Source organism: Numenius arquata, chromosome 5 (genome assembly GCF_964106895.1).
Source record: "Numenius arquata chromosome 5, bNumArq3.hap1.1, whole genome shotgun sequence".
In the NCBI taxonomy this organism is placed as follows: domain Eukaryota; kingdom Metazoa; phylum Chordata; class Aves; order Charadriiformes; family Scolopacidae; genus Numenius; species Numenius arquata.
Window position 1 is genome coordinate 31,297,718 of NC_133580.1, and position 25,817 is coordinate 31,323,534.

General features: G+C 38.6%; 1 protein-coding gene across 1 annotated transcript; it reads left to right on the forward strand.

Annotated features, from left to right (window-relative positions):
* SLC39A8 (solute carrier family 39 member 8) lies at positions 1–24,852 on the forward strand. Its single transcript, XM_074147779.1, has 8 exons — positions 1–183; positions 6,945–7,113; positions 14,264–14,433; positions 14,983–15,105; positions 15,630–15,797; positions 21,200–21,407; positions 21,909–22,093; positions 24,706–24,852. Exons 1-8 carry the CDS (start codon positions 1–3, stop codon positions 24,850–24,852), a joined length of 1,353 nt encoding a protein of 450 aa, XP_074003880.1.
* The last annotated feature ends 965 nt before the right edge of the window (positions 24,853–25,817 follow it).

Below are 25,817 nucleotides of genomic sequence, written 5' to 3' on the forward strand. Positions count from 1 at the left end.
ATGCTCCCAGGCGTGGGGGCGCGGGGCGCCTCAGCCACGGTGAGCTTCGCCGACGACGTGCTGCGCGTCTTCGGGTCCAACCACAGCCTGTCGGCCGGGCAGCTCTCCGCGCTGCTCCGGCAGCTGGGCGCCGCGCCGGCCCTGGACGCGGTGCTGCCGCTGACCCACCTGCACCACAACCAGGTACCGCGGTGTCCCCCGGCGCGGTGGCGGCGGGAGCGGGGTTTGTCCGGGTGGGGCGGTGAGGGCTGGGCTGCAAAAACACGTCCAGGAACAAGGGCGCCGAGGCGGGTGGGCAACTCCCTAGTTTCTTAAGTCTCATCGCCGTCGTGTTTCATCACGGTGAAGCGGGGAGAGAGGGAGGGAACAGAGTTCTCCTGAGGCGCTGGGCCCGAGTTTCGGTAAAGGTACCGGTTCACCGGTGAGACCAGTTTGTGGTAGGGGGGAAAGCTGCCATCCATCAGTGATCCATCACTGCAGTGGGGGGCTGCCCGTGGGATTGGCTGTACCCCTTCATTGCTCAGCTCTTAAACTGGCACTTCTCCTGGGTAAATAACACCTGGACAACAACAAAAAGCATATGAGAATCAGCTAGTGTTTCCCTCCTAGGGTTGTATAAACAAACCTTCAGGACTTGTTAAAATACAATTGCCGATTATAAACGGGTCTACTTGTGTAAAGAAACTTTTTTCAGAAATTTTCACATCTGTCTTCTAGGTTGAGTGCAAAGTGTATGCCCATCAATGCATCTACTGAAAGCTGTTTAAAACAATGTTTAATTTACTGACTAAATATCATTGGAATAGCAGTTTTCATGAAAAATGTTACTCTGTTTAGTGTCCCTATGCAGAACTTAGACCTGATCGCTACTTTTAAATTCTCTGTAATTTCTTGTATTCGTAGTGTCCTAGACTAAGTTTGTTTCCTTGAAGGCGAATTTTGAGGATGGTGATTTCCTTATGCTCAGGAATCAAGGGCACAAAGTCAGTCATGAAAATGAAAGGAAAGCAGGGATGACTGTTTGCTCTGGTTTGGTTCAACTTCCTAAGAAACAGAAGAGGCATGGTTCTAGGGACTTTAAGAATTTTTTTTTTTTAATGTTTGTAGAGGTAGCTCTTTTGCTTGTTCCATGAAGGAGACAAACCTTGGATAAGCTCCCTTTCTTTTAGGAAGAATGCAGTTCTGATGTCTTTACCCTCACCAGAGGTTTAAGTGAGAGTTAATGCTACTGAAATCAATGTAGTGTTCAGTATAAGCATGGCACTATTTGCCAGAGTCACTGCTTTCAAATCTCACAAATTGAACACTGTTTCAACACAGCGTATTAAAAATATAAACATTTGCAGCCACACACGCTAAATACAAGTTTACAGTGTTGACTATGGCTATGAAAAGAAGCTTTCTTTAAAAGGGGATAGAAATGAGTAGATTCTGTAGTTCTTCAGGTTTTCCCTCTGCAAAAGCACGTAGCCCTCGTACACAGGCTTTGGCACGAGCTACAGAGGAAATAAAAAAAAAAAAAAAAAGTAATGCTCTTTCTTATCATTTAAATGAGCGTTCCTTATAAGTCATTTGAAGTTTAACTGAAACAATTTTTTTTTACAAGCCTGTTCTAGTTGTGTCCATTTTGAATAATATCTAGGGTACCACCCTAAAATGTGTATACTTTTTTGCTGAGTTGCTTCTTTGTTAAAATTGGCTTTACGGCTGCTCCATCAGCTATTACGTGCATTTAAGCAAGTGCATTTTGCCTCCTGGCTTTTGTTCCTTCATAGATACTAGGTATATCAATGACCTTGGGCAGGTAGTGCATACAAATGCACACTCATACCAAGTAAATTAGACATGATAATTTTCAAAGACTGCGACTCTTTGTGCTCACAAGTTGATAATTGAGAGTATCTACTGGTTATGACAGAAAACATAAAGTGGCCTAATCTAATTTTGTGTGTTGGAAGGCACCAGAGGCCTAAGGTCTACTGATTCTCTAGGAGGAAAGTAAATACCTCTGGAGAGTGTTTCAGGTCTTTCTCAGACCCGAATTGTCCATTCAGGCTGCATAAGTATCTGACTGTAGGAGGAAACAAGGTTTATCTTAGCCTTTCAGTTCTTAACTTCAGGGTTCGGAGCTAGTGTGATGACTCCTAGGCCTTTCTTCCAATCAAGATAACACAGCCCTGCTCATCCAAGCCTGAAGTAATTTTTAGTGGAGAGCTGATCTGTAAGGGACAGGCGATACAGCACTTCAAAAACTGGCAGGAAGGAACAGTTTCTCTTAGTTTTATCCCAGTATTAGTGTTTCGGTTTAACGTTTCACTCGTAGTTTTGTTAAGCCTATTAATCTCACAAGATCCACCAGAAGTTAAAAATTGAAAGAGTTTGGATGTGCAAGTCAGAAGAAGATGGATGCTTGATTTCTGTTTTACTTTGATACCAGGATGACTTGAAAAGATAAGGGAGAAGAAAAAATGACTTAGTTTGTTGATGATGGTGTTTGAACATGGTGTTTGAACATATATTCATGTAGGCATTTATGGTAACTTATGTCCTATGATGTCCATGAAGATGCTGGGTTTTTTTCCTGTAAAAAGCAAAAAAGAAAAATTTTTTGAGTACTGTTTTGGAATTTTTGATTGAACTGTCTCCAATTCCTTATGCTTTTGGTTGCTTTTTCTTTTTCATCATGCACTTTTATAATTCTCTTTATTTTGTGTTTATATTTTCTTTCCTCTTCAATTTTTGACAATCACCTTTTCTTAATATATAAGCAAAGACTTCCTGTCAGAGAAATAAGTAGTAACTGAGCAAATTCAAATACTGGTCACTGCTGTTTTTTTACATTTTACTGTGGAATTCCAACACATTTTAGTCCTACTAATAAGGATAAAATTGGCAATTTTGGTATAATAGATGATGGCATGCTTACTCACTCTGTATTTTACATTATTAGCAAGATGTAAAAACATGAAACTATACTTGATTTTCTGTCATTGGATTCATTGTAGTATGATAGCATGTGTGTGTGCTGGAGGATTAAATTATACGCTCAAAAGTTTTGGTCAGAAAACACATGGAAGGTAAGTGGGCATTGGTAAGAAAGCTTGTTAGGAAAGGGGGAATGCCCTGACAGAGCGTGGCTTATGGTCTTGATCCAACACCATGATCTGATGTTGCCTGGCCAGTGAGAGGATAGACTTATTTGTCCTGCCCGCTAAGTGTCTTATTTCTATAATATCTTCAGGAAATTTTGGCATTCATGGACAGTTTTCAGCTCCCAGCATGAACAGCTGCCTTGAACACGTCCGTGTGTTTGTGAAATCCCTAAAGTGCATAAGTGTGTTCAAGCAGCTTCATCTGGTCTGACTCTTCCTCGTGGAGTGCTGCTTATTGAAGGCATGCTCATCTCCTAGCATCCAGTTCTTACCTGTGCTGAGTGACAAAAGGTGCCACCACATCAGTATTAGATGCTTTAATTTGTTACAAGTTGAGGAAGAAGACATATATCATACATATATGATCACAAGTCATATCTCTATTTTGCCTTATCCAGGCTCAGGCCAAGTAAAAAAAAAAAAAAAAAAACAAATGCTGGTCAGACAGGTATTCACTGCATTCTTTCTTTGCTGTTGCTCCTGTGTGACCCGCTGCTCAGCCCTGGTGTGGGCTAGGCTAGCATTTAATCTGGAAACATCTAGAAACTGCAGTCCCGGTTGCTGTTGGGTATCTTGCTACTTCACATGTGGAATGCTACAGATAAAACAAAGGTAGAGCAAAGATAAGAACGTGACAGAAGATCAGAAAAGGGACTGAAGCATTTACAAGATGGTTGGTAGTGTAGCATTTTATGTTAATTTTCCAGTTAGAGGTCCTCTTTGCATTATTTTTGTCTGAGCAATTATCCCATCCTTTCTTTCAAAAGATGTGGTCAGCTGGCATCTGCTTTTCATTGTAAAGATGCTGGTGTAAAGAGATTCTAGATAGTCATGTATCACTTTTTTCATTTAACATCTTAAAAAAAAAACCAATCCCATATTGGTCGTGGTTTTTGGGAGAGCCTTACCAGGAGAAAGATAAACGTCTGTTTGAATAACCCAGTTGATGTTTTTTTAATTTTTTTTTTATTTTTAAAGTCTAAATATTTTGTAATTGTGTAAATTCTACTGATATAAGTCCTCCCTAATTTTGATGAAAGCATTTTTAAAATTATTTTTTAACAGTTGAGGGACGTGATCAGTAATGTCATATCTTTTTTGCAGTTGTTTGTTAAACACTGGGTGACAGTCACATCACAGCCAGTCCCCTCAACTAAGCACTGTGACAAGGTTTACTGAATAGCAGGGGACAGACATGACGGTAGACTTGGTGAGCCAGGACCTCATTCTCAGTCCCCTGTTCCATGAGGCTGAATTTCCTTTCTACTGAGATCATCTGTCGGTCTTACAAAATAAATAGCTCGTGTTTTCACAGCAGTGTGGCTTTCTTAATGTATTTATCCTCCAAAGATAAATGCAGAGTTTTGCAGTGTGCAAACTTGAGTTGCTCCAATCCAAGGCTTCCAATAGATTTAATCTTTTAATTAATCCTTTTGATTGTGCCAGTGAACTAATGCAAGCTTGCTTTTTAGCTCTTCGATGTACGTAGGAGTTTACTGAGAGGATGAAGTGACTTAAAACAATGAATCATTTATAGGAATCATTATCCTCTGGGATTGTCCCTGATCAAAATAATAATAGTAATTAAATAAAATGCTGTTTCTCATCCTTACATAAAAGAGCTCTCGTCCGATGGTATTTCTTGCTTATTTGTTTGTATGTAGCCAGAGTCTTAAGTTTATTAATTCATGCTGTGTGTGATTTATTTTCTGTCCATCGTCTGTTTTTCTATCTAGAACATGGTTTGGATTTTTGTAAGATAATATTAATACAAATATATTAGTATTTTAAAACACTAATAATCTGTTCTGTATTTCTAGGAATGAGATAGTTAAAGATTATTTCTCTTGGAGATAGTTAACGTTACTAATTCTCAGCTCCTACTGACTTGTTTTTCTAAGGGCTTTTCACTGTAGACTTCCAGAAATGGCTCTATAAGCCACTAATACAAGAAGCACTGTACAGGAACTATTCCTATAGACCGCAACTATCCTCTCTTTGTTCCACGCTGGACATATTAGCCATGTATTTTGCATTATTCCATAATGCAGAGTTAACGGTAAAATGATTAGGCACATAACCAGTTTAGAAAGCTCCTGAGGTTCGTGTATATTAAAGACCGTATCTTCAGTGGTGATTTCTCTGTACGCTACTTCCATTGAGATTACATGGAGCAACATGCTTTAAAACAAAAAAACCCACCATTTTCTGCTATTAAGCTATATTTATTTTATATGTGATACTTTGACATTTGCACTGACATTGAAAGATGAAAGTACATGCACATTGCTTGTATATATGTGAGTATTCAAGGTCTCATGGCCTTAAAAAAATTTATATTTATTTAGGTTCAAGCATGTACTTGAGTGCTGTGCTAGACTGGGTCATTGAAGAGGAAGGGTAGGAACACACTGGATGTAATTTAGCTGAAGTCACTTGAATTGGCCTGCATGTTCTCTTCCTCCAAGCTGAATTACAAATAGTCACATTCAAATGATGTGTGCATGCCTTTGACCTTTTGGACAGTATTGGAAAAATTTTTATTAGTGGAAGCGGAAGCAGCTGTTGAAGTAAATGACTTGCGGTTGCTTTGGCTTATCTCTAGAAGGAATTTGCTTTACCAATAATCATCTTGAATTATTAGAGAAGTGCTGTGGAATCTGAAGGCTAGCAAAACTGCAAAGAGCAGGGAATAACCATTTATTTTTATTTTGCTAAGGCTTCCAATGCTCTACTTTTGCAACCACGCAGAGATTTGCTACAGGGAGAGTTGTGCTCTGACTCGATGTCTCATATAGAAAGAAAACATTTGACTTGGTTTTTGTCTTGAGACTAAACCTTGTACAGCAGTAAGCCAAATCAGTTTTGCTTACACCCAAAAAACCCCCACTCTTTCCTTATTGAGCCTTGTAGGAAATAATGAATGTGAATAAACGGAAAGTGTTAGATGAAAGACTACATCAGTACAGAACATTTCATATAAAAATACTCAATTTTTCTGTAGATATATATTTTAAGGTGTTTCCTGGTTTGTCTTTTATCTTTTTGGTTGAAAATAACAAACAGAGCAACCAGCCTTCCCCCTGTCCTGGTTTGGCACTGCTAAGTATATTTGTCCTTGACCTCAGGACATAGATACTCTTATGTCCTGACCTGAAGGCAAAGTGAAGATCCCAAGTAAGAGTTTATCTCATTGGGGTACAGGGTGGTTTTACAAAACAATGTTTGATGTTAACAATTATTGCTATAAAATGAATGAAAAATGTTGAGTGCTGCTAACATTTAGACCATTTTTAAACAGCTAATTGGGGGAGAGAAATAAGAAGCGTTGTTGTAAAGAAGAAGTGGTTGCTTACATGAATTACGTTACACTTATATATGTCACTGAATTACCAATCATTTTCTGACACTGGCACTGAGATTTTAACTGTATCTGGTCTGCTCTTAAATTTAATAATTTTGTAATTACATGAGATTTTAATTACTTTGAAGCTATTTTTTCAAATATGTAAGGTTTAACTGTCCAGGTTCATAGGGCATAAGATTTGCAAACGTCTATTTAAAACATGTTTTATTGATTTGTGATTTATCTTACTTAAAGTACTTTGAATCACTTCTGCTTCACATTAAGCAATCACAGTGTTTTCATGCATAGTCTGCAAACACTGCGTACACTTCCTTGAGAATGCATTACAGTATTTTCATGTTGTAATTCTTGTGTTTCTTATTGTATGATGTATTTTTTCATTTTGCTTTAACGTATTAAGGTGGTAAAATCCCTTTTTATTCCAGTGCTTGACCAGTGAGGAAATTTTTTCTTTGCATGGGATACCGAACAACAGCCATGTATCAAATTCAAGCTTCTCTACAGTATGTCCTGCTGTCTTGCAACAGCTAATTTTTCACCCATGTGATCATCAGGAAAACTTTGTGGATACATCTAAACCACATTCTTTACAAGGTTAGTTAATATTAATTGCATTAATACTGCGACCGGAGTGGGATTTTCTTAGGAGATGAGTAAGCATTTACCTATACATCACAGGAGTGTCTTGTTTAGGAAGATATAGTTGTAAAGTGGGAACATAAAATTAAAATAATGTTTCAGGTCAGTGGATTATCTAAACAAATATCCTGTCTCTTAACGGTGATCTTTTCAAAATGATTTAGAGAAAGGTGAAAGAACTGACTAGGTAGGTATGGAATAATTTGTCCATTAAAGGAAGAGTCTTTCTGATCTGTTTTATTTGGATAATGGTTTGTGCCCTGAAGCATAAGGGCTTTTACTAATAGCTGGTTAATAGGAGAGAAGATGGGAGTACAGAATGGAAGTTTGTGTGGGTGATTTGCAGTGGGAAATTGGCCTTGGCAGGATGTGTGTGTATCAAGGTAACTTAGGGTAAAATTACTAGGGGACTGCATTCAAGGGGAATTATTTGCAGGTGGGAGTTGTGACATCAGGGGAGCCAGTGACTGTTTTACTGAGAAGAAATGCTCATATTCTTTCCAAACTCTGACTTCTTTCATGTCATCTTCTGTGCTGCCTTCTCCACATGGAACATCATCGCTTGGCTGAGTAGCCTTAATATTCCTTCCTCCTATTTTTCTCACTATTTTTTCTATATTTATTGTGCACAATACTGTACAGTAAAAAAATGTAGGTCAGGGAAGATTCAGCTGGTTAATGAAGTCAGTTGTTGCACTGAGAAGGATCAAATATGTAATCGGCTATTTATTTGTCTCAGTATTCCAAATAAATTTGTTGTTCCAAGGGACTAGCTAAGTTAAAAGTTATGATGTTGGATGAGCAGGTGCCTAAAGGCAGTATTTACAAGCAGAGATAAAGCAGTGTTTTTCATAACTTTTGAAATATTAGTGTTAATAACATTCTGATTAATCACAGAATTGTAGAGGTTGGAAGGGACCTTCAGAGGTCATCTAGTACAACCCCCCTGCCAGAGCAGGTTCACCTAGAGCAGGCTGGACAGGAATGCATCCAGGCGGGTTTTGAAGATCTCCATAGGAGACTCCACCACCTCTCTGGGCAGCCTGTTCCAGTGCTCCGTCACCCTCAAAGTAAAGAAGTTTTTCCTCATGTTGAGCTGGAACTTTCTGTGTTCCAGTTTGTGCCCATTGCCCTTTGTCCTGTCACCAGGCACCGCTGAGAAGAGCCTGACCCCATCCTCTTGACACCCGCCCTTTAGATACTTATAAGTATTGATGAGGTCCCCTCTCAGTCTTCTCCAGGATAAACAGAGCCAGGTCTCTCAGCCTTTCCTCATAAGAGAGGTGCTCCATTCCCTTGATCATCTTTGTAGCCCTCTGCTGGACTCTCTCCAGCGGTTCCCTGTCCTTCTTGAATTGGGGGGCCCGGAACTGGACACAGTACTCCACATGTGGCCTCACCAGGGCGGAGTAGAGGGACAGGATGACCTCTCTCAGCCTGCTGGTCATGCTGTTTTTAATGCACCCCAGGAGACCATTTGCCTTCATGGCCACAAGGGCACATTGCTGGCTCATGGTCAGCTTGTCCACCAGGACTCCCAAGTCCCTCTCTGCAGAGCTGCTTTCCGGCAGGTCAACCCCTAACCTATATCGGTGCATGGGGTTATTCCTCCTTAGGGACAGGACTCTACACTTGCCCTTGTTGGACTTCATCAGGTTCCTCTTCACCCAACTCTCTGGCCTGTCTAGGTCTTGTTGAATGGCGGCACAGCATTCTGTTGTGTCAGCCACTCCTCTCAGTTTTGTGTCATCAGCAAATTTGCTGAGGGTGCACTCTGTCCCCTCATCCAGGTTGTTGATGAATATATTGATCAAGACAGGACCCAGTACTGACCCCTGGGGAACACTACTAGTTACAGGCCGCCAATTGGACTCTGCATCACTGATCACAACTTTCTGAGCTCTGCCATTCAGCCAGTTCTCAATGCACCTCATTGTCCACTCATCTAACCCACACTTCCTAGGCTTACCTATGAGGAAGTTATGGGAGACAGCGTCAAAAGCCTTGCCGAAGTCAAGGTAGACAATGTCCACTGCTCTCCCCTCATCTACCCAGCCAGTCATGCCATCATAGAAGGCTATCAGATTGGTCAAGCATGATTTCCCCTTGGTGAATCCATGTTGACCACTCCTGATAACCTTCTCTTCCTCTGCCTACTTAGACATGACATCCAGGATGAGCTCTTCCATTGTCTTTCCAGGGATGGAGGTGAGGCTGACTGGCCTGTAGTTTCCCAGGTCCTCCTTCTTGCCCTTTTTGAAGACTGGAGTGACGCTGGCTTTCCTCCAGTCCTCAGGCACCCCTCCTGTTCTCCATGACCTTTCAAAGATGATGGAGAGCGGCTTCACAATAACATCTGCCAGATCCTCAGCACTCACAGGTGAATCCCATCAGGGCCCATGGATTTGTGGGTGTCAGCTTTGCCTAAATGATCTCTAACCTAATCCTTCTTGATCAAGGGAGAGTCTTCCTTACTCCAGGCTCTCTCTCCTACCTCCAGGGTCTGGGGTTCCTGAGGGCTAGCCTTAGCAGTAAAGATTGAAGCAAAGGTGGCATTTACTACCTCTGCATCCTGTGTCACCAGGGCACCCACCTTATTCAGCAGCGGGCCCACATTTTCCCTGATCTTTCTTTTACTGTTGATGTACTTGAAGAAGCCCTTCTTACTGTCCTTGACATCCCTTGCCAGGTTTAATTCCAAGAGGGCCTTAGCCTTCCTTGTTGCATCCCTGCACACTCTGACAACGTTCCTATATTCCTCCCAAGTGGCCCATCCCTTTTTCCATGTTCTGTGAACTTCCTTCTTCCACTTGAGTTTTTCCAGAAGCTCCTTGCTCATCCATGCAGGTTTCCTGCCTCCTTTGCCTGATTCCTTACTCATAAGGGTGCACCAATCTTGAGCTTGGGTATCACATTTATATGTGATGATAACTGTTAAGAGTTACAGATCATTCCTAAAACTTAACTGTGTCAGTAATAATTAGAATTATATTTGATTAATCACTGAAACCATGGCATCAGTTTACCATGGTTGTTCTAGATTGCTTATACCGTATGAGGACACATATTGTCAAGAAGTCCGTAATATCTTACTACACTGGAAAGTAGGATCTGTCTTTCTCTTTTTTTTTTGTTTGGGGCTGTTTAATTAGATTGTACATGGAAAGTTTGACCTGTAGTTAACCTCCTAAGCTATTTAGACCATCCCTCTTGTTTTTCTTTTATCCTGCCAGCTCAGAAGCAATGTCCAGTAGCCAGATAAGCAAGGCAGTCTTCTCCCTGCCCCTCCCTTGGCTGCAGTGCAAGAAATCTGCAAGGCCCATGGTTAGGGTTTTTTAAAACCACAGGCATATAAGGCTGTAACACAGTGGTACCTATTTTGAAGGAAGATTCACAGAAAGGCCCAGTGCCAAATGCAGATGTTGATTTATGCTCACCCCCGCCGTATCACAAAATGAATCTGCGTTGTGGCAGCATTGAGACCAGCTGATTTCACTCACTGCCTACAAAGCAAAATCCTCGATGCACGTTTCCAGCTGTGCTTATGTGGATTTTCTGCCCAGGGACTCCCACACACTTAACAATATTCTGTCTTCCAAAATATGAAGAGACAAGACATACGGCAGAAATTAGTACAGTAAGCTTTATGGGACAGCTACTAGCAATTTAAAAAAAAGTGCTACTGAAGCAGAGTAAAAGTTAAAAGGCAGCATGTAGCATGTCCTTTTTCCTTGGGGTTTGTATATCTCATATCTAACCTAGCTGACTTTAGGGGCATACTCATGTCCTTTCCTTTCTTGCTTCTCAGGAAGGCAATAGGAAGGTGTATAGAGCCGTATGAAATAGCTGGAAATTCCCAGTGCTTTCCTTCTGTCCAAGGCGAACAGGTTCTTTGCTCTCTGCCTGGCTTTTTCGGAAAGGTATTCATAACCTTATTTCCTCTTCATCCCAGGACAGGGCTCAGGAAGCCCCACAGCAGTTGTCCTCACTTCTTAGAAGGAACAATGCTGAGCAATGGTGTCCTAAAAGAGGGCATCTTACTTGCACTCCTGCTATTTTATTTTTTGGATTTCTTGTGGCTCTGGGTGTCTTGGCTGTCTCTTTGTTGGGGCCACAGTTCTAGAGACAGAAAGAATAATGGTTATTGGCCAAAGCTGACCGTGCCACCAGTCTCAGGGGAGAGGAGAGTTTGTGTCCTAAACAGAATGCTCTGCTCTGATCTGTGAAGTCAGACCTGCCAGCTTTCTGAGGTGCATGGACTCACAAAGAGCTTAGTGTGGATGGAGTCCTAGTGAATGAAATCAATTTTAAGACAGCAGTGCATACATGATATTGTGAAATACAGTCCATAATACAGTAACTTTGGCAACATTGGTTGTCTTGGAAATTTAAAACTTTTTTTTCCCCCAATTTGTGGTATTTCTCTTGAAGTACCGGTTCCTATAATTGTGTAATTATGGAGTAATCATTTTTTTCTTTCCAATTATACTTCAGGCCCTTCTGAACTCAAAGAAAGGCTTGCCACACAGCCCAGGAGCACCTTCCTGGAGAACATATAGGAAAGATCTTAGATTTATTTTTATTCCTTTAAAAACTTCATTAGTTTAAACTAGTCCCCGTATTACTGAGGCTCATTGCAGGATCTGTGGAATAGCTATGATGGGTAATACTTAATTTATTCTTTCACTGTATGAGGTTATTTGATCACTTATTTTAATTCTTCCTTATTCTTCCACTTTGGGTGAGTAAATCAGAAACAAAATATCAGTATGTAAAATCCCAAGTTCTTTGGACTATCCAGACCTAGGACAGAATTTTAAAAGTAAAACCACATCTATCTTCTGGCACCGCAGATCTCTGGTACCAAACTAGGAAGGGGAAGGGCTTTTTTTTCTTTTGATTTTTTTTTTGTGTGTGTGACAAAAGGGGATACTACATACCAGTGGATTAGAGTACATCCCTGTTTGTGAGCACAAGTCCTTTAGTATGTTATGAGACATCTCCCATTGCATTAAGTATACAAAATAGTGACAGTTGTATGATGTATAATGTGTACTTCAAGTTAAGTGTCCCAGTATGTTTTGCTGTTCTGACCAAAGAGTACCAGCATGGAAGTTAGACCATTTGTTAGTGAAGCCTATTAGTATTGTGAGAACTTCTTTGACAATTTGGCAATAACCTTTTTGTCTGTGCTTAGGTTTAAGCTCCATTCTCCTATTATTTTTTTCATCCGCTGATTTACACACACAACTTGTGAATTTATCCTCTTTGTCTTTTGTTGTAAAAAGGAATTAGTACTGGCTTTTTGTATTGTAATTTTTGAAACTTGTTCTGATTTCCTGTGTCTGATGAAGTAATTTGGGCAAGTACACTAAATGCTTCGTATCTGATAAATGTGATTTTTATTTTGTTAAGGCACTTTAAAATGTGCAGTTTGCACAGAACGTGTAGTAGTTGGCTGTATACAAAATTGAGACAGACTCGTGCTCCTATAGTAATCCCAAACTGTAAATAGTGGGTTTTGACTTGTGATGGCATTGAAAGTCCATTTGTTTTTATAGACTTGATTTCAAAAAGATATTTACAAGCTTAATTGTAATTTATTTTAATGGAAATTAATCTCCTGTGTAGTTTAGTAAATCTACCATATTTGGTTGTGTGGTTTTTCCCCTCCCTCTGTCTGTCTCTATCAAAAATGGCAAATGAAATGTTCTAATTGGCATTGTTTTACCTTCTGCAAATGCTTTAAATGTTTCTAATTCTTTACATAGAAAAATTGTTACGCTATGCAAAGTAGAGCCATCCTAGTTGCAGGTGAGGAATCTAGCTTATGTTTGCCAGCTGTGTTGAAGGAAAGTTGGGCTGCAGATCATAATCTGATCTGTTAGTGTCTGCTAAGCAGGGGACTTCTCTACATAGGTATTGTAAAGCTTATAATGATGCAGCTTTCTGGATTATACCAAACTGTTCTCTTATAGCCAACATTGTGTTGGCTTTGATTATTATTTGTGGTTAATTTTTTACACAAACCCACTGTCTATGTGAATAACTTTGTGGGTCTGTGGCATCACTTGAGGCAGAAGTTGTAGACCTCTTCAGTACGACCTTTAAAGCTTTTCTCTGTACTCACAGTGACTTGAGATGTCACTGGGAAAACCAGTAGTCATACATAGAGGGACAACTTTGTGATGCTTATGAATAACAACAACCACCACCACCACTGACCCCCAACCTGTATTTCGGACTCCAGAATAATTGTGCTATGGCTTTGTACAAGTCCTGGTGTCTGAACTCTAAAAATCCGAGACTATGCTTATGGTGAAGGAAGCTAAGTTATGATGAACCCTGGTGCATTTGCCACTTCTTAGGAAAGCTTTTTCTGTGTTGCGTACCTAAATCACATGTCCATCTTTTTGAAGCTAGAACCCTTTTTTTTAATATGCTTTTTTTTCTCTGTTATAATTGTCTCTACTATCGGCTATCCTGCCTCCCTGGTTTGATAAGCACTGATGGACCGTATTTTCAGCTACTTTGAATTAGAGAAGAAGGAGTGTTAGGAACAGAAAGTTGATTTGATGATGATTTGAAGATGATTTGAAGGCCTCAAGATGATTTGAAGGAATCTTCCTTTATCAGGAAGGATTTTGGAGTCTAGTATGCCAAGAGAGCATATAGTTTATCTTGGAGTTCCTTAGGAGTAAATGACAATTGGGTCTAACCCTGGGACTACTAAGAAGTTTTCACTCCTGTCTATGTGTAGCTACTTTGATTGTTGGCATAAGCCTTAATTTTTACTCTTCGCTGACTGTAGAGAGACCTGATTTATACTAGCAGCAGATAGACTATCCCAGATCTTACACCAGCACAGTTTCCATTTTTAATATGGTACTACCAGATGATGCTTACAGATATTTCCTTTCTGCAGGTACTAAGATATCTTAAGTATCTATGCATTTTAAGATTTTTGTATTTGTGAAGTATAATTTCAACCAGGGAATCACTCTTTTTCCCAATCCCTTGCTAATTTAGCTGTTAGAAAAATCACAAACAACCTGAAGTGGGCATTATACTAAAATATTTTGTATTTCTGCTTGTTTATCCACAGTTTGGGGATTTGGGTTCCTGGCTGTGACTATCATAAACTTGGCATCACTTCTGGGATTGATTTTAACTCCCCTCTTAAAGAAGTCATATTTCCCCAAGGTTTTAACTTACTTTGTGGGCTTGGCCATTGGCACTCTCTTTTCTAATGCAATTTTCCAGCTTATTCCAGAGGTAAGCAAGGGGAATCATTATTTGGTTTGCGTACTAGTTTCTAAAGTGTATTAATTTTAGAAGCATGCTCCAGTGGGGTTCTGTGTGTGGATTGCAGTCTCCAAAGAGTTGTGGATGGGCTTCAGTGACATTAGCTACCACCTCTTTCTGGCTGGGTGAGCAGAACCACCAAGATCCATGTCTAGCTGTGCCATGAGAAAGACCAAGGGCTATTCTGCCTCTAGGCAGGAGGAGAAATGCATTGGATAAAATTCTAGTGAACTTAAATGGGCTATAGGTTAGACCCTCCTCATCTTGGAATTTACTACTATATTCTGCATATAAAGTTCTACTAAATTAAAACACTGTTAACATTTAACCCAAGTTAAAAAAAAATCTAAAAAGATCAGGATCTTTGGTAATTTCAGCTTCATGGAAACTCGTGGTGGGTAGAGAGACAGTCTGTGTTTTAGAGGACTATCTGTGTGTGTGGGACGTTTGTTTGTTTGTTTTTCTGGAAATGTGCTAAGATTACAGACTAATTTGCATTGCTTTTTTCTTCACTGTTAGGCATTTGGGTTTGACCCCAAAGTAGATAACTATATTGAGAAAGCAGGTGCTGTGTTTGGTGGATTCTATATTCTCTTCTTCGTGGAAAGGATTCTTAAAGTGATATTGAAGATCTATGATCAGGTAATGAAAAGGTATCACTAACTGAATGAGACTTGCCTTAAAGTCCCTGTTATATTTTATGAGATACTTGATAGTTTAATAAATTGCTTTGGTTTTTTTTCCATTTCATCTGAGGAATTTAGCCTAACCACATATTCTGATATGTGTGTTTAAAATCCATATGGATAGGGGAAGCAATCTCACTTTTTCGAGGGAGTTATAAGCAGAGTTGGGAATAGAATCTAGATGCGAACGTGATCTGCTGTCACTGGCGTATGCTCTAGTTGCTTTCAATGGCCAAATTGTTGCTGTGCTAGCTAAACAGTATGCTAAAAGTAAGAGATAAGTTAGGAACTTAAATACGTTTGGAGTTCATTTAAACATTTAAATGTTTACTGCTGCCTATTTAAAAATTTACGTGGTGCTGAAAGCAAGGCAGTGTGAATATGATGCTCACACGTTTACTTTTTTTGATCTCTATTCTCTTACGTTTATTATTTTGCCTTCGTTTTAATTAGCTCCCTACTTATTTATTTGTCACCTAGGCTGGACATAATGACTCTGAAAATGGTGAACAGAATCATTCTCAGGATAAGACTAACCCACCCAAACCACCATCCTCCAGCAATGGGGGGACGTGTTACGCAAATTCAGCCATCATAGAAAGCAATGGAAATCTTGGGTTTGACAGCATCAGCATGGTCTCAGCACAGGTATGAAAATTGTGTCTGTTTATTTATCTTATCCCTGCCAATTGTATAAGCATATCTGAGAGGAGAGTTGTTATGAATTTTTAGTGCTTCTGTCAAGTTTTTGTAAACTTATAGCTTATAACTTATTTAAGCCCTATGAAAAAAATGTGGAGTTTTGGGGCAAGTTTACAAAAGCTGAATGATGCATTCAATTTGTAGCCAGCAAAAAGAGCTAATAGATATCAGTGTTGGGATGGGTAAGACAGAGATATATTTAATCAGATAATTCACTTAATTTGGAGTTCGCTGTTACTGTTTTCTTTAAGTAGTGATAGTGTGTTTTAGTGTTGCATGATCCATATTGTGTTCCTGGCTATGTAAAGACCTAAGTGTGAGAACCTGGTTCCTCTGAATCAATGATTAAGGAGAAAAAATGATAGAGGAACTTTCATGCAGTATCTTGTGAGCACTGCTTGTGGTAGGTCCAGTATATTTGGTTCCTGTGGGAATTATGGAGGTAATACGTTGAGACAGAAGCCATTCCTCCTGGTTTAAGTATTATTTTCATTCAAATTTGTTCTCTGTATTTCTCTGTGTTTGTTTTTGTACTACAAATACGACTTCCTTCTGTCTGAGAAGAAAATGGAAGCAGGAACAGAAAGTTGGTGTGCTTCTTTACTCTTTTCCCTGTACAGGGAGGAGTGGTACTGTCCCTTATTTAAAAAACATAAACCCAACACATAGAAACAGTTCTCTGATAGCTAAGACAGACTTTTTCATAGCAAAGATTTCTGGTTTACACCCAAGTTCTTTAGCCAGTAAGTTGTTTATGGGGAGCAGTGAGAAGTAGGAAGCAGGCCCTAACAGCTGGGGAGAGAGTGATAGCAGGCTCATGGGGTATTTAATGCACACAGTTTAAAGAAGAAAAATTGTACTTGTCCTTACTGTAGAAATGTCATGAAGTGTGATGGATATTGGGCGTTTTAAAAACTAGGAGAAACATGCTTAATAATTAAAATTGCTTGGGCACTAAGAGGGAGTTAAGTATTATAAGTGTCCCTGAACTGTATTTCGTGGATTTATAAAAGGAACAAAAGAACCCTCCACTCTCTGCAGAGTTAGTCATCTCCAGTGGCACAGGTGTTGTTCTTCTGCCCTGTTTACCAGAAGTTTTATGTGGACTTACTCCATTATTATGTTTCGGCTTATCTGCTTATGCATAACATAAATGTAACTAAATCATACCATCAATTATAATAATAAAATGTAACTATAAAGCATATCTTTCTAGCAACTAGTTTAGTTGCAGTGCTGGTGATCATAAAGTATTGTAGGTCACCCCAAGATCCTTTGTGAAATACTCATACTTTTCCTTTTACATGCATTCTGGACTTTAAGAACTTAAAATTTCACTAGAGGTTCTTCTCCTCTACTCATTGTTCTTACAAAAATTCACGCTTTCCATTCTTTCTTCCTCTTTCTCCTGGAAGTTACAGGGTAAAATACACTCTAGAGCCAAGGCTGGTTGCAAGGAAATACCAGTGGCAGGCAGATAGGCCTCTGCTGATATTGGAGGTAGCAACAAAAAAGCCATCATTACTCTTTTCCTCCTCCAGACAGGTTCAAAGGGGCCAGGTAGCCTTCAGAGTCATTAGGGGGCTGAGGAGGGCCAATGTGGCAGAGGGGTTTGGGAGCAGTGAGGGTAGTGCCATGAGGTTAGGTATGCATTCAACTTTACAGGCATTTGATATTTATGAGGGAACCATTTGGCATAAACCAACCCATACCTAATAGATTTTAAAGTTGTCCATGTAATCTAAAGCTTATTAGAGAGGGCAAACACAGTGTAGCCAGAAATCATCATGTAGGCTTTAAAGAGGGACTTGGAAATCTGATTGTGCCAAAGCGTGGTAGATGTTTTCAGCTATGGGGATCCATCCATCTTCTCTCTATTAATGCCAGAACAGACTGACTGCCAGAGTAAACCTAAATGTTTAATTAGTCACATACTTTCAGATTTTACTAGCAGCAATAATTGCAGCCTTGGAAACCTCTTTTGTGCTGACCCAAAATTTGTATCTACTATGCTTTAAAATTATGTGCCTTGACAACAATAACTTTGAAGAAAAGCTGTTTCAGAGACAAATTGCTGAAATGTCTGTATCCTCGAGTGAACAACGTAAGAGTTGTATAACAGAACTTTATGATGGCCTTTATTTATGCCCTGGAGGCAGTGTCAGGATTCCTTCTTGGTCCTGTGGGCACTTGCAGAGAACACAAAAGGACGTGTCTGGTTCATGTCTGAGGGAGTTAGAAATGTATTAGAAATAGCAATAGTAATGTGATGAGATATCATAGGATAAAATAAGAAAGTGTCTGCATAATTTCTTAAGTTTGGAAACAAAGGAAAGGCCATTACTTTTAAAGAAAAAAATGTGTCCAGAAGAGCAAAAATTCCAAGGATGTCTTTGGTTTACCATTAACTGTGGAGATACAAATAATACAGAACTGCACTAATAATTAATAAAAGTCAGATCTGATAGTCCAGCTGGGTATTACAGAGCTCCTTAGCTGGCATCTCTTCTGTGACATCTGCTAAACTACCATGAGAAAGTGGGAACAGTCCAGCAGAGACACTTTGGGTTTTGCCTTGGAATCCTATATATTTGTAGGGTAAATTTGTCAGTTGTCTGCCTTATCTTCAACATCAAGAATACGTATTAGTCATTCATCTACTTCTATCAGACACACAGTGTGGTAAAGTTCAGAATGTAAACCCAGACAAGCAATGTCATCGTACTTTATATAACTTACAAAAGAAGTCAAGACATTATCTAAAATAGATTACAAGTAAGAATTATTATGCTTCAAAGCTACAAAGTAAACAGCAGATAGCTGTATATATGTTACAAAAGCCTCTCAGAAACTGATACCTAGTTTTTAAACTATGATTGTTTCTATATTTTGAAAGATCGAAACAAGAAAGTAATTTTTAGAAGTAAATAAATACTGTTCTCCTAAATGAACTGCAGTTACTTAAAAAGAAAAAAAGATAAAACAACCCAAACCTCAGCAACTTTCTAGTCAGTTCCATTCTTGATGAGTTCAACAGCTAGTTTTTAATAGCATCCTCTTACTCAATGTTCATTTTCTTCATACATGCATAGAGAGCTCAGCACGTAGATTTGTAAATCATTTATTTCAACAAAAAAGCCCTTGAGGTCACATTTTTAAGTTTGTAATACATATGCAATGCTTTGGACTGTCATTGGAATTCTCAGCTGTGCTACTAGTACCAGAAAATGAGTCTTTTACTTAGTTTTGTGGCTAAGCTGGTTATGCCCCTGCAGCCAGCAGAAAACTGTAGGCCTACATAGGGTTCCTACATAAAACCAAAGGTGATTTGATGGGAACAAACGTAAATAACTATGTACAAGTGACATTTCTGTATATGTGTATTATTTGCTCACTGTTTCATTGCCACCTCTCTTTCTCATGTATAATAGAAGTTGCTAATATACCTTTTCAAAATACAGTCCCTTGATATTAATGTTATTGCTTTATCAGAAAAAAACTTGCTGTTTTTGTTGGGGTTTTTGTGTGTATGTGTGTTTCCAAAAGAAAAATATTGTTTTTTTTTTTAGCAGAAAAATGCATGAATTATTCAAAATGAAAATCTGTGCATTATCTCAAACTCCCTTTCCTCAAGGAAGCTAGAAACATGCCCAAGAAAGAAGATACGCTTTTGGCAGAAATCAGGATGATCTACAAAACAGTGCTTCCATCAGTTCTTAGGCAGGTTGAAGGATTGTCACCAGGGAACAGAAAAAACTGTAGGGGAACAGAATTTCAGCTCATGGAGCTGGATGAATGGGTGAAAGAGCTTCACTAATTGTACTTGGATATTCTCATACTTAACGTTTCTTTTTACTTCCAGTTACCTAATATATGTATTTTATGTGGCTTGCTTTGTAATATTTCTTTCTTAAAGTGAAGTTCAAGTTGCCTTTGTGGATTAAGGGAAAGGTCTATTACTCATAAGTAAACCTATCCCAAACAGTATTAGTACAGGTGCAAATTAGTCATCCCAAAAGTATGATTGGCATTGCTTGTATGTTAGATAAAATGTTGAGAGGAAAACCTCCAAAAAGCAAAGGCAAGCATGTAGTACAAGTCTAAAACCTATGTGTTCAAGTAGGCAGGGAATATCTCAATTTTTGGATATCATTGCTCATTTTCAAATCATAAAAGTATAATCTCAGGCTTTCCTATGCACTGAATAAGAGCTGTAAGTGTGCTTTGTGGCAGTTGTGGCACTACTTAACCAAGGCTCTATTAGCTACTAGTTTCAAGTAGTGCAATAGGCATCTGAGTCAGAAATCTCTGACCTGAACTTCTGTCCTGTCCCAAGGCAGCTCCTTGATGTAGAGATGTACTATGTCAGATAAGAATCTGGTGAGCAAATAACGAGACAGACCTTCCTGCTCTGTCAGTAAAGATTTTGTAAGAATGTATTTCTCAGATTTCTTTAAAGTTCAAAATTTAGTTGGCTGGTAGTGTTTGATTTTGATATGGCAAAACTGAAACAATGTGCAATGTTAATTTTAATAACTGAGGAAAATTCCTTGGAATAATCTGTGACCTTTTCATAAAGAGGAAGAGGTGTTACTCTACACCCTTCTCCTACAAGAGGAGAGGTGTATAAATATGTCTATGGCCACGCAGATATATTATTACTGAGTACATATTCCAGTAAGTAAGGACTGGTAAGTAAGCCTTATATGCAAATCCTGTTTTTAGGGAGAAATGCTATAATGCTTGCAAATATTATTTAACTACTATATATGTGTGTACAGAAATTTATCAGAATGGATCATCAGGAATTTTTTAGAGGAAGTTAGTTTGTGCTCCCAGCTAAAATGGTAGTTCCTTTTATCTACTTCAAGTTTTTCATTATTTCATGGCACCGCATGTATAAATTACTTCCACTTGTGGGAGGAATTATTGAAATCTCTGGTGTGTGTGTGCATTGCAGTTTTGTATTAGCCTGTTGTTTTCATGCTCTGAGACTTCAACTTGCACAGTCAGAATTACCCACTGCTGTTTTTATTAAACATGCACTTACTTTGTAGAAACAGAGTTGAATAGCTGGACTTCACTGTCATTGCCCAAAATTAGAAATCAAGTTTATGGGGTATCTGGATGTGTGTCTATATTCACGTGTGCCTGGCTGTTACTGTGGCTGCTGCTACCTGTGCCTTTTACATTTGCTGTTGCTACCTGTTGCTTCTTGGACCAAGCATTTTGGTCTCTGTATGCAGTAGTGCTTAATTTTATACTTCGTTTTTGTTTAAAGACAAAAGCATGATTCATTCTTTATTCCATATTTTGTGTAATGGCTTTATGGTGGTGTTTTTTTCCAGGAAGAGCCTGTCCAAAGCAGATTGTGCAAGTGTCTTAATGGGCGTCCACTGTCAAAGATTGGGACCGTTGCTTGGATGGTAACACTGAGTGATGCCGTACATAATTTCATAGATGGTTTGGCTATTGGTGCTTCTTTCACTTTGTCTCTACTTCAAGGGCTTAGTACCTCCATAGCCATCTTGTGTGAAGAGTTTCCTCATGAACTGGGTAAGGAACTTCATTCAACATGTTTACTGTGGAAGTCACTGTTGTAGGAGGTTGTGCTGGCCAACGTTGGCATAGATTGAAAAATAATGGAAAAAATATTCGTCAAAAACTTCCCAAGCACCAAAATACACATCTAGCACAGGAAGTTCCCAAGTGTAAGTGGGTGGAAGCCTGGAATGTATATTAGAGAGGTATTAATTGTCCTGTTCATATATGCTGCACACACTGTTGTATTAAATTTTTTTAAAAATCACTATAGGTAGGTAGTTCTGTGTTCCTATGCTCTTAGCTCAATTGTGCATCACCTACTTGTTTTAGAATATTTTGATTACCTTAGTATTGAAGGGAAATGGTCATCATTTACTTGAATGAAGAAAACCAACAGTGGATTATAATTTGTATATAAATCATGTATTTTCTTCAGACTTCCTTTGAAATAAATAAAATAATCACAATATCATTTTCTGAAGATGGTTTTGTGTGTTTTTCCTTTTCTTTTAGGGGATTTTGCCATCTTGCTCAATGCAGGAATGAGTACTCGGCAGGCTCTCTTTTTCAACTTTCTGTCTGCATGTTCCTGTTACATCGGGCTGGCTTTTGGTATATTAGTAGGCAATAACTTTGCTCCTAACATCATCTTTGCCGTGGCTGGTGGAATGTTCCTGTACATCTCCCTGGCAGATATGGTGAGATATAATTTCATTTTCAGTTATTTATTTTTCTGCAAGAAAACAAAGATTGCACTACGTCTCTCTGATATAATTTAGTATTTTGTCTCTCTCATGCCAGTGTCATCTACTTATTGTTATTAGATGTTGTCATCAATTATACCCTTAATGGCGGTACACGAATAGTTATGCTTATTCATGAAACTTGAAAGCCTTTCACTTCACAGATTTCACTTTGAGAGAGACAAGCTTTTCATGAATTTGGGCTGGTTTCATCAAAGAGTAAAAAGCGTATAAATACTTTGTTTCAGCATTCTAAAGTGGCAAAGTATTTCAGCTTATTATTTTTCGAAGATTCATTTGTCTCTTTGTTTAAACCATATTTTAAAAGAAAATAAAAAAAAATACAACCCAAAATGAAGCAAAATATTTAGTTTTGAGTTGAATGAAAGGTGTTGTGTAACCACAGTGGTAATTTTGGGGTTGTTTAGATGAAAAATCTGACTTAAATTCTATTTTGGTTTAAACTAAACAGTGCCAGCCCCAATTTCTTGGTTCAGACTAAAAAAATTGCTGAATTCTATTCAAAACAGTCTGTGTGTAATTTATTTTTTTAAAGTGTGCTAGAAAATACAAGCCAAAGAAATTATGCTAACATCTAGATCAGATTTAAACATTGGGAAATAAAATCTGGATTCCAGGCAGTCAGCAATATTCCATATTGTTTTATCTTAAAATTAAAGAGATCTTTCAAGAATTTTAACTTTTATTATGTTTAATTCAGTGTTGCAAGAACAGATGTATCTGCAAATATGTTTGCACCTGCCACATGAGAATCCATTTGAGTGTAGAACTGGAAGAGCAAGGCCTGAATTTGAAAAGATTTGAGACCCCAGTTTGGTTCTATATGCGTTTAAGAACTGTCATAGTTATAGTGACTATTAAATGCTATTATAGTTTAGGTAATAACATAGGATTTAATAGGTAGTATGTTAAACGAACAATGTAAATAGTTCATTTTACAAGTTTGCAGTATCTTAATCACTAATGCTTTTCATTTAATTTCACTCATGTAATGAACAGTAGTGTACTCAACTGTGATGTGTAAAACTCATGGCATAAATTTAGAGTGGCTCAACTTAAATTTGTTATTAAATCCATCAAAGTAGGTAACATGCTTTTCTTTGTATCTGTTGTTCTGTTCTCTGTTTCTTTCTCTCTGCTTCTCCCTCTTCCCTCCTCCCCGCTCTCTCTCTTTTTATAGGTTTTTGGATTGTATCAGTTACCTATCTGAATTTTTCTTCCCCCTGAAAAGTCTGAAATAGGGCACTCAAGTGCTTTTAACAGAGATCTGGCTTTCCGCTTTCTGTTACGATTTTCACACAGTTCTGGTTTGCTTGTCCAGAAGCAGGTATGATTAACTAGAATGTCATTCCTTCCTCCTTTTCTTTTTGCTGTTCTTTTTTTGTCCCGTGTTAGCATAGTCCAACCTTTGCCAGTAAGATCACGGTGTGGTGAGGCTGTGGATATGTGAGAACGTGTACACTGAGGTGTGTGCGCAAATGAGCCTTGCTGTGTGGCATGAAGCTGATCTGGTTTGTTGTCTTTGCCTCTTGTGCAAGAGGATTACGGAGCTCTGGAATGATTTCTGGGAAGGTTTCCCACTTCCCACTAACCTTAGTCTGTTCTTCAAGAATTGCATTACCTTCAATGGTTGGTTTTGCCTTGTGAGATCAAAGAAGGATACAGCTTCTGACTCGCCCAGCCTGAAGGTTTCTAAACTAACGCTGAAATGTACAGTCTTCATTGCATTCTGGATATACTACTCTCCGGACAACAGGAGAAGAGTTTAAAGCTTAATTGAGTATGTTTGTCAAAATAACTGCAGCTGACTTTATCTGCAGCAAACACATACTCTGAATCACCCCATATGGGGGACTTCATCACCAGTGCCCATCTGCCATCACCTCCATTGGCTCTTAGAGGAAGTATCTTTGTTTCTGCAGTTCCCAGCATATCAGTCACCTTTTGCTAAGGTGCAAGTTACGGAATGAAGAATCTCTTCATTGCACTGTAATGTATTATTGCATGCATTACCACCTGTTTCACAACATTATTCTTTCTTCCTTGCTTTACCACTTCCTCATCAGCCCACCAGACTTTCTATTTGTGACAGGTTTCTTATTCCTGAGGGGTTGTCTTATGTTTTCAGCTTCACTTCATTTGCTTATAGATAAAGCAGAAAAATCATAATCTTTGATTTCCTGAACAAGGATTTCTCTGCCTATACTAGTGAAGGAAGAAACACAACATTTAGCAATATAAGGGCAGCTGCTCCTAGCAACATATGGACCAACATTTAGACCCTAGGAGACTGCTGGAAACAAAAAGAGGAAATTTGCATGAGAGACAACCGGGTGAAATGACAGTAGAGAGGAACAAAACACCAGTTCATTTTAGCATCCTAGGTGAAGTGGGCAACTAGGGTGACCTGTTCCTGTGACTGCCTTCACCCTCTGTTAGTTCTAATATTGAGTCCAAAGTAGCAATATGGTTCAGTTCTTAATGCTTCAAGTTATGCACACTACCACGAGATGGCAATACTTACCTAAAAATATCCCTTTTTTCAGTTCCCAGAGATGAATGATATGCTGCGAGAGAAAGTGACAGGAAGAAAGATGGATCTCACATTCTTCCTTATTCAGAATGCTGGTTTACTAACGGGGTTTAGTGCTATACTGCTCATTACCTTGTATGCAGGAAATATTCAGCTGTGATAATGCAAATGAAAGTGGAATCGGTACTGAAGACATCAAGTAAATTACAAATGGAAGACACTTGAAATCCATAAAGGGACATTCATTTAATCTACTTGGTTTTGAAATGGTGACAAGTCCCATCCTCTCCTCGCTCCAAATACAGGAAGTTCTTCTTTAGGACTTGCAGTCAATCCAAATAGCAGGAGCCGTCAACTTCTGTACTATGCCAAAGAACTGATTCTAATTTTTTTTTTCCTACTTAAAATTATCAGACATATCTGAACTGTCATAAAGGATGTTACTTGGCCAGTAGAGCTATGCAACACATGCAACTACATGCAACTTAAGACCAAATGAAAGCTGAGGTCTTGAAGGAAGATGTTTATTTAAAAGAAAATAATGGAGTCTCATATCCTTTTTAACTATGATAAGCAAGCAGTTTCAAAGCTGGTTAATTTTCATGACTCTTGTTGCAGTATTTGTCTGTGTAACATCCCCTTCCCCCACCAAAAAAAAAAAACACCCAAATATTTCAGAGTAGGTACTAATGAAGCTAAGATTTTTAATTACTAATTAACACTGGAAGGAAAGATACCAGTTACTGCTTTTGATCTTTTCTCTTTATAAGTGCACTAGGGAATTGTTGATTTATTTTGAGAACCACTTTTTTTAATTAGAGGGAACCCGTGTTAAATTTATGGCAATTTATCAACTCCATAATATTTTGGAAACATCAAGTATTTAAAAAATGTTCAAGCATTTTGTATTTTATGAAAATAACAATGTTTTATATTTAAGTTCCACAAATATCCCTTTTAATAATCAGTATTTTTGGTTAAAATTTTACAAAATGGAATTTAGAAAAAACTTGCTAAAATCAACATTGCAGTAAGCTTTCTTGTAATTTGAATAATTTTCTTGTGTGCAGTTGGGTGAAAGTAAGTGATACTAAAATATACAAACTTTTATTACAATCTGTTGCG

What these genes read in the sequence shown, in the direction of transcription:
- SLC39A8 (XM_074147779.1), top strand. Translation starts at nt 1, where the DNA reads ATGCTCCCAGGCGTGGGGGCGCGGGGCGCCTCAGCCACGGTGAGCTTC. An exon ending in TCAGCATGGTCTCAGCACAG is followed by an intron (nt 15,798 to 21,199) that starts GTATGAAAATTG and finishes GTTTTTTTCCAG; the next exon opens with GAAGAGCCTGTCCAAAGCAG. An exon ending in ACATCTCCCTGGCAGATATG is followed by an intron (nt 22,094 to 24,705) that starts GTGAGATATAAT and finishes CCCTTTTTTCAG; the next exon opens with TTCCCAGAGATGAATGATAT.